Source organism: Phaenicophaeus curvirostris, chromosome 2, assembly GCF_032191515.1.
Source record: "Phaenicophaeus curvirostris isolate KB17595 chromosome 2, BPBGC_Pcur_1.0, whole genome shotgun sequence".
NCBI classification, from domain to species: domain Eukaryota; kingdom Metazoa; phylum Chordata; class Aves; order Cuculiformes; family Cuculidae; genus Phaenicophaeus; species Phaenicophaeus curvirostris.
In genome coordinates this window covers 67,141,899-67,156,615 of record NC_091393.1, presented here as the reverse complement: position 1 = coordinate 67,156,615, position 14,717 = coordinate 67,141,899, and the positions used below count along the sequence as shown (strand labels likewise).

General features: G+C 36.8%; 1 protein-coding gene across 1 annotated transcript in view; it reads left to right on the top strand.

Annotated features, from left to right (window-relative positions):
* The window catches only part of LYST (lysosomal trafficking regulator), an 83,447-nt gene that overhangs the window by 50,083 nt on the left and 18,647 nt on the right, over positions 1–14,717 (top strand). The window contains exons 22-36 of the mRNA XM_069852352.1: positions 856–987; positions 1,551–2,187; positions 2,666–2,843; positions 3,369–3,538; positions 4,964–5,194; positions 6,116–6,282; positions 6,766–6,918; positions 8,322–8,513; positions 9,033–9,211; positions 10,301–10,507; positions 11,393–11,569; positions 12,045–12,121; positions 13,014–13,202; positions 13,915–14,060; positions 14,137–14,233. Of these exons, the coding sequence (XP_069708453.1) occupies positions 856–987; positions 1,551–2,187; positions 2,666–2,843; positions 3,369–3,538; positions 4,964–5,194; positions 6,116–6,282; positions 6,766–6,918; positions 8,322–8,513; positions 9,033–9,211; positions 10,301–10,507; positions 11,393–11,569; positions 12,045–12,121; positions 13,014–13,202; positions 13,915–14,060; positions 14,137–14,233 (2,932 nt within the window). The remainder of the gene's footprint in view (positions 1–855; positions 988–1,550; positions 2,188–2,665; positions 2,844–3,368; positions 3,539–4,963; positions 5,195–6,115; positions 6,283–6,765; positions 6,919–8,321; positions 8,514–9,032; positions 9,212–10,300; positions 10,508–11,392; positions 11,570–12,044; positions 12,122–13,013; positions 13,203–13,914; positions 14,061–14,136; positions 14,234–14,717) is intronic.

Sequence of the window (14,717 nt, the reverse complement as noted above, 5' to 3'; positions counted from 1 at the left end):
TGTATATGGCCCTGTCTCTGTCCCTGCTTTCTTGTTTCCTGTAACTGAATTTCTGGAAAGATAAAAGGTCTGAGGAGCCTTTTTAGCAAGTGGTCAGTTGCACTGCAAAATGTCATTGGCAGACACCATCAGTGCATTGGATACAATTTACTGAAACTACTGCTGTGCTTTGAGGGGTGTAGAACTAAGACGAGAGGTGGTTTTAATATATAAGTACTACATGATCACTTTGGCAAAATGAGTGATATGAGCTTTAAAAATTTTCTTGCTCTTTTTAAAAATGAGAAACTGATAGGTGAGTAGTTCTTGCTTTAACATTAGTATTGTAGAACCTTAGCAATAGCTTACGTTAATGTGGAAAGCATCATCCGACTTTGAGATGTTTTCTCCTTTTGCAGATGCCTGTGTACCTCCAGTTTTAGTTATTAGTTTCAAAAGCAGTACAGTTGGTTTTATCTGTGTCTGCCCTCTAATTATTAAATAGATGTAAAATTCTGAGCAAGAGTAGAATGTACATTTTCATACCTGAAGGCTTATTAGATGAACCTGTTTGAGAACAGGCACCTGTTTCTAATATAGCAAAAATTCAGTTACTACTGCTTGTATGCCTGCAAGGACCATCTTAAATATAATAACTTTAGAACATCATAATATTTCCAATGGTCTGAAGTAAATTTTGAAGTCACCAAACCAAAAATTGTTCTAAAGTGACTTTTCTCAGATCCTTGTGAGTTGACTTCTCATTAGCCTCCAGTGATCAGCTTGAAATGTAATCTAGTTACTGAGTCTAAATATATCAAGAATGCCAACTTAAAAAGCTCCTGTGTAACTTTCTGCCTTATCTTTTCTTTCTAGATGGCAAAATTTTTCAGGAGAAAGTTGAATCACTTAAGTACCTGAGATATTCTAGCAGTGGTGGGAAGTCAGTAGACAGTTCTGCATTTGTGATTACAACTCCAACTGGATTTACAGCTTCGCCACTGGAAGGTAAAGCAATGCTGGAAAAATAAGGACTTTAAGGCAGTCCTTTGGCAGATTACTAGAGTGCTTTAAAGTGTTACTTTACCACAGATATTTCTTAAAGCTTCTTCTGCCCCCTGGAGCTTGATGCCTCAACAGCAGAGTTAGTAGGATTGAATTGAACATGCTGCCTGAACTGCTCTTCAGTCTCAAGCTGAGACAAATTGCTACGTTGATGGTTCAAGCAGTGAAGTAGACCAGATAGCTGAACAATTTCATTTGTTAAACAGACCTACTAGAGGTGCTTGAGAATGCCTTAAGCATATCCTATTTCAACTACTGCTTTATGGCTCGCTATCTGTACAAAACATTAAGCTGATACTTATCTTTAATTGTGCATAATTAACAGTTGTTCAGTTTACTTCCTTTATTTGATCAGCCAAATCTAAGCTGTGCCAGGTGTTGAATCAGTTTTGTCACATAAAAATTAGCTTGAGTCATCGCTGTTTTAAATGTATGTGTAGTGTAACATTGAGGAAAAGCTTGTTTTTAGCATAAAAGGAATGGTAAAGATACCTTTATTTCTCCAGGGAACACTTCCACAGCTAGTGTACAGCAGAAGATAGGCTCTCAGGAATCTAAAAGGCTTTGCAAAAGCTTGCCAGCATCTCCAACTTCCTCACCTCAATTTCATCGAAAAAGACGAACTGAAAGAATTGGAAGGAGTGTTGATGACCTGCAGGATATTGGCAGATGTGACAACATTGATCTCCAGGGTAGACTTGGTTTTGTAGGAAGTTCTGAAACCGTAAAGAAAGTACAAGAAGAGCTCATTCTTAGCAGTTGTGAGTCTGCAAAAACAGCTTGTGATTCAGAGTTAACGTCTGCTGAAACATTTGAAGATATTGGAAAAGAGGAGGAGCTGTCTGAAAACGCATTTGAGAGTAAAGAAGCAGATGCAGATCTGAAATCTAATGAAGGTGGTGGTGCTGCAGCTGAGCAATCGCTACATCGTCCAGACAATCTGAAAGGACTGCCTTCATTTCAGAAGATTCAGAGTAATTTTGCAGGTTTGGGCCTAGCATTTTCCGTTCATGGAGGATCATCAGCCATTGCTCGCTGGCCAAGCTTTGCTGACAAGAATGTACTTGCTGAAGACTGGGAGAGTCTCGCTTTTTCTTCAGTTAATGAGACTACCCAAAAACTATCTGAAAGCCCTGATGACAGGTAAGGAGATGAAAAAAAAAAAAAAAAAACAACAGTATCTCAGGTTGTGTTTTAATTTCATAGTTCTGTCTTGATTACTATTCTACAAAAACTGAAAGCCTGAAGATTAAGGGAATGTTTTTGATGGCTGTCATAAACCAATTAATTACATTTGTAATCTATAGAATTGTGTTGTTTCAATTTTTGCATTATTCACATAGCAAAATTTAATAATCAGGAATTTTTCTATCTATGGTGGGAGTGGGAGCTTGTTATGCTAGCTCACAATCTCAAGCAAGCAGTTCTGGTCAGAGTATCCTTTTAGCTATCTGCCATGCAAAAGATAGGCGTTAATAATGAGTGGCAATAGGAGTATTGGAGAGAAGTTTGCTAAATTTTCTCCTCTCTCTGCCCCCCAAGAGTAGCTAACAATTGCAGTTTTTTAATGTTTCCTGTTGTAGGCAATAAGCTGCAGTAAAATATATTCCTCTGTTTTCAGATGTACAGAAGACTGTCTTGTGCTTATCTGTTGTGGGTTATATGACCTCTTGCGTGGAGTTCTCCTAATCCTACCAGACGTGATGCTGGATGATGTGATGGACAAACTTATCCAACCTGATTATCTTATAGTTCTTGTGAACCACCCTTCTCCTCTCATACAACAAGGAGTCATTAAAGTAGGCCTATATAAAATATTTTCAACTAACATTGTGAGTTAGTATAGTTAACATGTTGAAAACATGAAGTTTTGACTTCTAGTGTGTTTGACTTCCGGTTATTCTGGGGAGTCATCCGCACATTTGTGGTGTGATCATGGACTTGAAGCTTCAAAATGTTGTCAGGTTTTTGTACTATTCACAAGGACAAAGCTTCTGGATGTGCATGCACTTGTATACACACCAAAGTGCAAGATTCAACAAGTATGAAATGTTTGAGTGTTTATGGTATGCGTTCTGTAACTGTTGTGTATGATCTCCCCCAAATTTCACTAAAAATGTTAGTCTTCAAATTAAAAGGATTAAGTCAGCTGTTGGTTGTAACAAGGGCAGTATAGGTTGCAGTTGCAATAGTGCAATTGATGGTTTTAATCTGGAATTTAAAAAAATATTTATATCAAACTTCGGTTCTGAGAAGAACTAAACTTTCAAAGAAGTTATATTAAACATTTAAATCTTATGTCATAATTGTGCATTTGTTTTTAGTTGTTGGACGCGTATTTCAACAGAGCAAGGAGGGAGCAGAAGGAAAAATTCTTAAAGAATCGTGGCTTCTCTTTGCTTGCCAACCAGCTTTACCTTCACCAGGGGACTCAGGAAGTTGTAGAGTGCTTTTTGGAAATGCTCTTTGGCCGTTCTGTTGGCTTGGATGAAGAGTAAGTAATGCTTTGCTTCTGTGTCCTGTAACTTAATATTTGAACTACAGGCAGTGCACTTTGCTGGAAGCAAGGAAGTGGTCTCTTTCTAATTCCTATTTGTTTCCTAGTAGTCAACAACCATGAAGTTCCTTCAAAACTGTTCTGGAATCTTTTGCTTTTTTAACATTTAAATAGATTGTTTCCTATGACTACTGTATAGCCCTTAAGCTGTTTGTAAGTAACTTTATCTGATGGGTGCTGTCAGCTGGGAGTGTTTAAACCCTCAGCTCCTTCAAGGGCATCAAAGGTCTTCGCACTTTGAATGTCCTGTAATCAGTTTAATTCCTCCTATTCTTTCTAATCATACATGAAACTAATTTATATCCTTAGAAAGTTTAAACAGTTGCTAAACTTGTGCTACTGGATTTTGGTAGGTGGTTAAGGAAAAAGCTTGTTGTTACAGTTGGTCCCTTGGCTTGGCCCTGAGTTGAAATCCCTATTTCCTTTAGGCAAAATCCCACAGATACACCATTTCCTTGAACCAAAGAGCCACCTCATATTGACAGGAGAGGAGATGACCTTTGAGCAGACAATTATTTAAGTAAATGATTTTTTTTTTAATTAGTCTGACTGCTTAATGATTGTATGGAGAGAGCATGCATTAAAATGTAGTCAGCAGTGCAAAAAACTTGCAAAAGTCCTTCTTAGTTGCTGTCTCCAGGATGTTTAGCCCAATTACTTCTGTCTGTTGTCTTGATCTTCCTCCCCCTAAAAAAAAAATCCTGTTTAGCTGCAAGACTTAAACTTGACTGCTTAACTATCCACAAAGCAGAGAGCTGTTATTTCCTCAAAAATAATTACTATAATTCTAATGTCTCAGGGTTTTATGATTGTGTATAATACTTGTGATGGGCTGGTAACCTTTGAACAGTAATCCAGTTTCCTAATGCACAAGTAGTACAAGGTCTAAAGCACTTACGAATTTGACAATTGCAGTAAGCCAGAAGTTGCCAAATTTGAACTTCAGCAATAATGGATATTGAATATCAAACCTGCTATCAGTCAGTATGTTGTTATATTGATGCCAAGCTGTATCCAATTTCTTGATGGTGTCTGTCAGTTGTAATGCTTACTACTGGAAACATGATGCATCATTTTTCTATGCCAATTAAAAAAACCCCCTCTGTTTTCATGAAATCTATATTGTAGGCAATTGATAGTTAGCTGAAGCTTCAGATATACGTTTTAGGTGCTTCATTTCCTTGTGGCTCTTAGTGTTTATTTTGCTCTTATTTCCTTTGGTAGACAAGCATTGTTATTGCAATGGAATGTAGGAAATTGCCATCTACATCTTTGCCAAAATACTGCCACAGACTGGTTTTCCAGTTGCATATACCTGGTTGCTGTTTTAAGTATGTCACTCACTTATAATTACGTTCATAGATTTGATCCGGAAGATGTCAAGAATGTTGGACTCTTTCAAAAATGGAGTGTCATTCCTGTTCTGGGTCTTATAGAGAACTGTCTGTATGATAATGTTCTGCTGCATAACTGCTTCTGTCTCCTGCTGCAAATCATAAACTCCTGCTCAAAAGTTGCAGACCTACTGCTTGATAATGGTTTGCTCTACGTCTTGTGCAATACACTGGCTGCTCTCAACGGACTGGAAACAAAGTGAGTATTGTATCAATTGCTTTAAAATAGTCCAGGCACAACCATAAGTCTAGCAAAAATTACTGTACTGTATTAGTTCTGCTTTCTAAAATGATCAGAGGCCATGTACAAAATAGCACTAATTCTGAGGTTTTCAGCTTTAATTACACCTGTAAGAGAAAGTTACTATTTAGATATTCAGTTCAAACAATGGAATATGGAGTGTTCTTTCCATACCTTAAACTTAAGTGAAGTGACATTTTAAAATGTAAGTTTGCCGTAGTGTGTGTGCACTTTGGATGCTTTTCCTAATAAAACTCACCTGAACAGTGATGTAAAGGCCCAGGAGAAGGTAGCATTCTACATTGTCTGAAGCCAGTGTCTAAACTGCAGGAAAAGTCTCTCCTGTGCTGCCCGTGATTTAATATTTGAGCTTTTGAGTAACTTAAATGACTTCATTAGTTACAAAACATTCTGTACTTTAAGGAATTTTATTAAGTGAAGGGCAGAGAGGTGGGGTATTAATTTAATTAGTTGCTTTCCCGGGTAAATAGGCAGATTTCCATTTTTACCCAAGTACAGTTTCAGTTCATCATCATTAAAAAATTAAATTATCCTGATTTTTTTGAGTAATATGGGGTTTCAGGCAGGTTCTTTAACTTAGAAACCTGATGATGCATCATTGCTCTTATATTAAAACTTTGTTACAATTTTAATGTTACAATGTCTCAAATATTTGTAGACATACAATCTGCCAAAGTTAATACTGAAGGGGTATCTTGAATTAGTTTTCTAATCTTCAGCAGTAACAGTTTTCTGTGTGGTAAAATATAATACTAGGTACAGTTGGCAGAAGTAGGATGGGGAGTAGTAATGGGTCTTGTTATGAATTACAATCCACTAGAATTGTCATGTTTCTGGTAACTACAACTTTGTTTGCAGCATTCCCTTGAATGACTACAAGTTACTTGCATGCGATATACAACAACTGCTGGTAGCAGTTGCAATTCATGCCTGCAGCTCCTCAGGTTCTCAATATTTTCGTGTTATTGAAGACCTCATTGTGCTGCTGGGTCATCTTCAAAATAGTAAAAATACAAGGATGCAAAGTAAGTTGTCTGCTTATTTTTGGGGTCTTGGGACTGGAGAAGTAAATCCCTTTCCCATGGATTTTTGTTTAAATTAATATTCCTGCTGAGGGAGAAGGCGGAGTTTTTCTGGTGATGGATCTTCTTTGTTTTCTAAGTGGTTCTCAAATAGTTTTCCTCAGGAGCCAGCCTTGTGGTAAAGAATTGTGTACTGCTCATCTGAAGAAACAGTAATCATAGAAGTTCATCAAGAGTACTTGAATGGAAATGTCCTGTACATTTTCGTTTAGCTTATTTCAGAATGATCAAGTTCAATGGCTTTTCTGTGAGAACACACTTGTGCTGTCTGTCTGAGGAATAGTGAGATAGCGTTCTGTATGACTTCTATGTAATCAAGAGTTTTACAGGCTTGGGCACATTTGTGTTTTTAATTTTTACAAACATCTGGTAAAAATTCTTGAAGACATGTAAAGAATGCCATGTGTCCTCTGTGTGCCTTTCTAGATATGGCAGTTGTTCTGCAGTTAAGAGTTCTTCAAGCAGCTATCGAATTAATAAAAACTACAACAAGCCAAGATGCTCAGGAGCAGGCTGGTTCAGTCCCATCACCATCTGCACCACATCGTGCGATGTTTCAAAAGCGTAAAGGCATTGCTGGTGAGTAACAGAACTGTAGTATTCCTGTACTTTCTCCCATATGTATTACTTCCCAACTATAATTTCAGTGATACAGCAAATGAGTCCTGTTGCTTTGCTTTTTCTGTAGATTTGATTTATAAGTCAATATATCTTTTTTTTTTTAAAAAAAAAAACAGCGTAACCTGTACTCAGTTTGGGCTTGCAGGGGTTTTGTATTAGGAGGATGGTAGGGTACAAAAATGAAACATCAGTCACCTTATTCTCACTCTGGTGCCTAAAGCTAGGTATTACCTTCTTTTGGGGTTCTCTTCAATTCACAAGTTGCTTAGTAAAGGTGTTTTAAAAGTACTACATGGTGGTTTTAGTAGCCAACTTCACAGTAAGGAAATACAAAGATAAAGATAGTGCTTCTAAGTTTAACATAGCTATGAAGTGGGGATTGCATTGTTACAGAATTTTTAGTTAGTGGTCATCCTGAAGTAAGTACCCAACACTCCAAATTTATAGTTGAAAATGCAAGAGTCCTAGATTCTACTATGACTGTGCTTGTGAAACACTTGTGCAGTTCTAGCTTTAGCAGTAGTGCTTGCTCTGTATTTGATATCATTCTGTAAAGGTTTTGGAGTCTTCTGTCCGGAAATTGATTTTGCGTATCTCATAAATGAAGTGGCATTTAAGACTTTATAGGGAACCTGGCATGTGTTTAAGTGTTTATTTTAAAAAACCAACCAACCAAACCAAAGCATACCACTATTCCCTGTTTACTGTGGGATTGTTTTTCTTTATGGTCAGCTTCTGAGGCCCTCTCCATCAGCCCAATAAATATAGTGAAAATATTTTTATATTAGCAAATTTGATAAGGCACTAAAGATAAAAAAATCAGTTATTTCTGAAAGAAGCTAGTGCAGTCAAGGCTCACCAGTTAATTAAAAAATAATTAAGGAATATTCTTGTGAGTTAGAAATACTACTTTAATCAAAACTAGTGGCAATGGATATGGTACAGAATGTGTTTGTTTAAAAGCTCTTAACATAACTGACTTCATTTGCACCAGTAAAGCTACTTCCAAGTATGCAGTGGTTTTGTTGTATCGTTAATTGTTAATCCTTTAATTCCTGGTTTTGCTGTATAATTAGGATAAAGTAATTTTTTTAGAATCTGCTTTACACTAAAATATGCGAGTTGTACAATAACTCTGATTCTGAGACAAACCCATCTCATGGTATCACTTATTGACCTTTGTTTATTTTCAAATAGAAAAGCTTTTAAAAGAAAGAGACTAACACCCAAATAACACTTACGTTCTCTTCAATATTAATGTATATCAAATATTTTGTTTCCTTAAATGATGAAAGAAGTTGCTTAGGGGTTACATTTTTGTGCACTTTAGCAGGATGCTCTTAATGCTTCTCTACTTAAAGGCTCCAGGAAGTTTTCAGTTGCTCAGTCTGATGCTTTGCTGATGAAAATGCGCTCACTAGCAAGTGAGGAATTCAACATGATGATGCAGCGGAGGATGAGCCAAGAAAATCCTGTCCAAGCCACTGAGACTGAGTTTGTGCAAAGGTTACAGAGGCTGACTGTTCTAGCTGTTAACAGGCTGATTTATTTAGGTAGGAGATCTTTCTGTCATTTTGATAGAGCTAGTGTAGTTCTATATGAAAAGTGGGTTCTTGCTTTTGGAGTGTTGTAGTGTTGGGGAGGAAAGTAATACCACTGATGCTAGTTTAATGATTTAACTGTGAAACATGGTTCTCTTGGTGATTTGTCTGGGTATTATGTAACTGACAATCTGGATACAGTTTTTATCTGAATGAACTGAACAAGTTGTTTTAATTCTGTGTTAGTCCGTTCATGTGTTAACTGCTTGAACCATTACCTGAAGACTTAAGTCTGCCATAGGGAGCATCTGCTCTCTTAAAATGCATGAGTTTGCATGTTTTCATTAAATGGTTAGTTATTAGCAGGTCTTAATGACTTTCGGGCTAGTTCAGATTCCACAGAAGCAAGAGAAAGAGTAAGCATGGCAACTATAGTAGTAAAAACAGTAGTTGATTTTAATGCCAAATATGAATCACAGGATTGTCTTGCTTGAATTGCTACTAATCCATATGTGCCTCTTAAATTGTAAGCGTGTACTGAAGAGTGCCTTGATGTACTGGGTATAACAGAAAATACAAGTCAAAGCAGACTTTCAGCATCCCAGCTGGAAGTTCCTGAAGAGGAAAGCCAACAAGAACGGCCTAACAGAACAAATCCTTTTCTTAAAGAAATGCTCAAAATGTTGGTTGATGGAGTCAAAGTATCCATTGTAAGTATTGAATATTGTTCACGTTAGAGCATGTTTCATAAGGTTACTTGGAACTTTTCATGCATGAAGTCCATAAATGCTTTTCTTACTGTCTTTCTCAGTTCAGCTGTGGAATTAAAATCTCTGTTCAGCTTCCCAGCTATTCTGTTTTACCTTAACATTTAGAAAAAATCTGCTTCTTGAACAAGCACACAAAGGTTACAAATGCAGAAAGGACTTTGCTGTAGTCAGCAAGTTTGCTTTGTCTCTTAAACCTTGAGGTTTAAGTTTGCTGGAGCCTATAGAACAAGATTTACTGTGCAAGCACACATGATGGAGAGTTTCTGAGCAACTTCTGTCTATAATATATTTCAGAGTTGGGAAGGGGAACTTTTTTTTCAGTTGTTGCCAAAGGTCTGAGTTTTCTCTTAAAGCACACAGGTGTTAGCTTGTCAACATTTCCAAGTTCACCAGGTCTTGCTTGGATAACTTGAAATAGTTTTAGTGGAGAACTTAACTTACTGCTTCTTGCCTCTTTGCTTCTCTTAAATCATCTTTATAAAAAGTAGCTCAACCTAGTTTTCATTTTAGCTCCAGAAAATTAGGCTTGTTAGATGTGTTATCTTCCCATCAAGTCATACTTGTAGTACTTTTCAAAGGTGGCAGGTTTCTTTTTGTGAGCACATCTATCCAATACCTGGTTTCTAATGTTTTGAGGAAGTCTGTTCAGAACTAGTGATTAATATAGAAGGGCTAATTCATTAAGCAAACAAAAAACCCCTTTGACTTATAAACCATCTGCGTGACAATTTTCACTTTTTGGATTCTTGTGTAGTACCCTATAACTGAATATCCAGTTAAGCTGAGAGTTGCCTAATACTGGCAGATTGAGGAAAAATACACTTATTTTAATTAGAATGAATGAACCCTTGTTTCATTTTTTAGAACAAATTTAACCCATAGTAATAATAGGTGAACTGAAATTGAACACCTCATTTTGGTGAAGAAGTCTGTCCTATGTTTTGATCATATTAACAGTGTTTTGTAACACAAAGAACTGGATAAAAGGAAGCCCTAACCCAGTATTACTGAAAAATTCTCTTATACTAGGGCACCAGCAGAATGAGCACACCAAAGCAGCAGTGGAAGAGAATCCTCTTGTCATGTAAGGACACATTTCGTACGCAACTTGGGAGGCTTCTTGTGCACAACTTTTCTCCAACAAGGCCACTGCAGGAGAGAAAGCAGGCTTTGGAGATGGTGCATGAAGTAAACCATCAAGAGATTATGCGTGACTGTCTTAGCCCAACTTTGCAAGTAAGCTCAAGAGTATTTTGGAGAAATTTCTAAAACCTGTATTCAATTTTTTTGTTTGAATTTTACAATTTAGAACTGTATGTGGCTAAGGTTGTGTTCGCTGCTATTTTAGCAATGTTGAGTGTAATGGCAAAGTTATATTATACAAAATGCCTGTGTGTACCTTTAAGTACTGTATTATTCTGAGAGTAGGTAGTTTTGTAAGAAGCAGGATGGGTATGTTGACGCTAGCACATCAAACATCACATCTCTTGTGTAGTACACAAACAAAAGATGGTACTAGTTTTAATAGAAAGAAATTTCCTGAGGATGCTAGCACTTAAGATACCCTGAAAAAGCAGCTTAATGAAGGAATTACCCTTGCCTTGGAACTCTAAATGCAAACTTACTGAAACCTGTAACTTATTTCCACTGGATATTGAGGCAGTCTGTCTTCAATCCAAGCAATACTCTTTTCTTGTTTAGCCTTTATTAGTTCTTAAAGTGGTATTGTGTTCTTTGTTCTTAACTCAAATGGCTGAACAGTTTTTCTCTTTGTTTGAGTTTGTCAGGGAAAAGCTTTAATTGTACCCTTATGTTAGTGCAAGCTTGAGAGAGCATTTCTTAGAGCCATAATCAGGAATTGGGTAGAGATGTTGCTGTTTGAGATCTTCAGGACCTGCAAGAATGTAATAAGTTGTGTAAAACATGCTATGGTTTGAGTCAATATATACTAAGGAGAGGAAGTAATTGGATGAACCTATGACAGTTATGTCTTTCTGATCATATTACTTTGTTCAATTAACACTTTTGCCATTAAGAAAAAAGGTGATATACTAGTATTGTGTTGTGGAAATGCGAATTGTCATGCATCTGTTCCCCTCTTTCCTTCTTTTCATCTTCTAGCATGGACCTAAATTAGTGCTCTATTTATATGAGTTAATGCACAATCACAGTGATGAAATGACCAAAGAAGAAAAAAGAGCAGCAGGAGACTTGGTGAATACATTAAAATGTTGTGGCTATAAATGCATCCCCCTGAGTCCACGACCAAAACCAGATCTAATGAAAGCATTGAAAGAGGTTTGTGAATAAACATTTTCTTTTAAAAACTGGGTCTATTTGAGACAATTTTGTTACATAGGGTCAATTTTGCTACAGACAGTGGTTTTGTTTGTTTGGTGCATGGCTTATGCTTTTGGGGATTCTCTTTTGGCTCCAACTGTCTGTAACGTATACTCAGTTCTTCACAGCAAGCTCACATATTAATGGTTCTTGGTTAAGCATTCTACTTAACCCAGACAGAGGTGAAAGTTCGTAATAAGCTACTAGTATCTGTTATTGTCAAGAAAAAGTAATTGTTTCATTGTAAAAAAAAAATATAAAATCTCAACATAATAAAAATGCAGTAACTGAAATGAAGTTTTGATGGTTTAAAATGCTGTGAAGAGATCAGTTGAATTTTGTCAGTCTTCCTCTTTTAAACTGGCATATCCTTTAGCCTCTACTTCTTTACTTTGGCCATATGAAAAAAAGTAATCTATAAAATTCCTTTCAGGATCAGAAGAAATATGAGATGGAGGAAGGTGTAAACAAAGCTGCTTGGGAGAAGACAATGGCCAATAATCGGCAAAAGTAAGTGCTACCTTTTAAAGGGACTGCAAGAACTCCTTAACATTGTCTGTTCAGTACTCCCCATTACAAAGTTGCTTATATGATTATTGTAGATGTGTTTTCAAATTAACAGTACTGTTAGTTTTCAGGTTTTTGTTTTACTGTTATAAAACCAGCTTGTCTGTAGAATATGGTATTGCGTGAACTTCAGAATACTGAATGGGTTTTGTACATTTGGCATTTCATCCTTAGTTTCACAGATGTTGTATCTGTCCAATTGCCTCTCCTGTTGTGGTCCTGCAACTAGTCTTAATCTATTGCAAATGAAATAGTTCTTTTCAGCATTGCATTTGAATAATTTTGTGAGCTACATAGACTGCTGCTTCTTGGCGTAATGTAAATTTTGGTAGTTTGCGGTAGATTCAGAGGTTCTTTCCAGTAATTCATGTCTCGGGCTTTGCCATAAAAGTCAGATGCAAGATGCATACGCAGTGTGCTTCAACGTAGGCAGCTGTAGTAGCTGTAAAGGTCAGCTTAGTCAAGTCCCCAGAGAAACAGTAAGACTTTACTATGTTGAACAACTTAAGAGATTTGAGCAGTGGTACATTGCTGTTCTTCAGATTTTTATTGTAATGAATATACATTAATTAGTAAAGCGTGCAAATAAATAGACATTGATCTGACTGGCTTGGCTCGTCTTTGGCCACAAGTAGTATCATCTTCAAAAGCTGAGAAGCAGAAGGTATTAATGAGTCTCACGGAAATTACATAGGCCAAGTTGCTCTGGAGCTGCTATAACAAGAACTTGGGGTATCTACTGCTAAACTGATTGCATTTTATAAGGGCTTTTGGTGACCTGTCCTCCCTTTCCAGTGTATTTATTTGATTTCTTAAACTACAACTTTTTCCTCAGTCTCTTTCAACGTCTAGATACAAAATCTAAAGACATTTCTAAAATAGCTGGAGACATCACGCAAGCTGTCTCTCTGTCACAAGGAACGGAAAGGAAGAAAGCAATCCAGCACATCAGGGGTGTGTGTAAGGCAGAGCTAAGTGCCAGCAGACATTGGCAGGAACTTGTTCAGCAGCTTACCCATGATCGGTAAGTTGTTCTCTCAGTCTCAGTGAAAAAGCAAGAGGCACACTCAGTGCCTGACATGTGCTTGCTCTGCTTAGAGGCAAACAAAATGTGGATGATGTTGAACTTGTGCTAATCATCTGATGATTAAAAACTTGTAAAGTACTTGATTTATTCTCCTATTTTTAGGGTGAGTAGCAGAGTAGCCAAGTAGTATTTCTACACCATTTAGACAAGTTTTTTTGTTAAATACGTTTTGCTGTGCCTAATAGAATGAAGAACATCCAAGTTTTCATACCTTGTATTACATTGATGGAGTAACAAAACATTTCTTGGAGTAAGGTTACTCATGTTACTATCCAGATACTGTGTTCACTAATCTGCATGGAGCAAAAGGTGTTAAGTCTTGACAAGAAACCAAACAATGGTATTTCTACCACTGCAGAACTAGTATTATGTCATGTTTGCAGCAGCTGAGTTTTCAAAATATAGCATTGGATCCATTGTATTGCTGTTTTCATTTGAATTAGTAACTTCAAGAGCATTCTTATAGTAATAGCTTAAGTAGTCAGTCAGTGGGACAGCTCACAAAATTCAGTCTTTCGATAGTTTTTCAGCAATAACCAGTGTACTACTGTGAAACTCTTGCTTTTCAACTATTTAAGGAAAACCAGAATAAATAAGCATACGTACTGTCTCTGCTGATAAACTCTAACATATTTTGGTTTTCTTTCAGAGCACTCTGGTATGACCCAGTCTATTACCCAACTTCTTGGCAACTGGATCCAACAGAGGGCCCAAACAGAGAGAGGCGCCGCTTGCAGAGATGTTACTTAACTATTCCAAACAAGTATCTTCTCCCAGACAGGCAGAAACAGGAAGGTAATTATAACATCTTCTACAAATATATTTGAATTGTAATGACTACTTGTGGCTTATTTGTGAGTTTTTTTTATAGGTGTGATAAAAACCCCATTATCTTATTTATTTGAAGACAAAACACATTCTTCTCACTCTTCTACTGTAAAGGACAAAGCTGCAAGTGAACACATAAGGTAAGGTTTGGTTTGCTTTTACCTCCCTTTCTCACCTCCTATTCCAAAGAAACAGTTCTCTTCGCTTTTTGTCTAAATAAACATTAAAAAAAAAGTGACATAAGAGACAAATGTCAAAAATGGTAAGGTTTTTGCTATACTCATGAGCAAAAGATCAGAGCTACCAACATGTACATTGAGTCTTAAAACAGTCCATCTCAGTGACTTCAAAAACCAGTGGAAGCAAATACCATCTGGTGTGTTATGGGGATGGGACTTCTGTGGGATAACCTGATGGGATTTCTTTTACTCATTTGTCACTTAGATATCCTAGACAGGCAGTGCTACTAGGTCTCGTAGATCTTTTCATCAGTGTTCAAAAGCAGTAGGTGCTAATACTACCTAAAGTAACTGCAGAGAACATGCAAAAGAAATAAATACAAATACACTGATGTGCAAGTGTAGAAAGTTGAAATTTTACTTTTCTTTCCTTCCTTGGGATTTG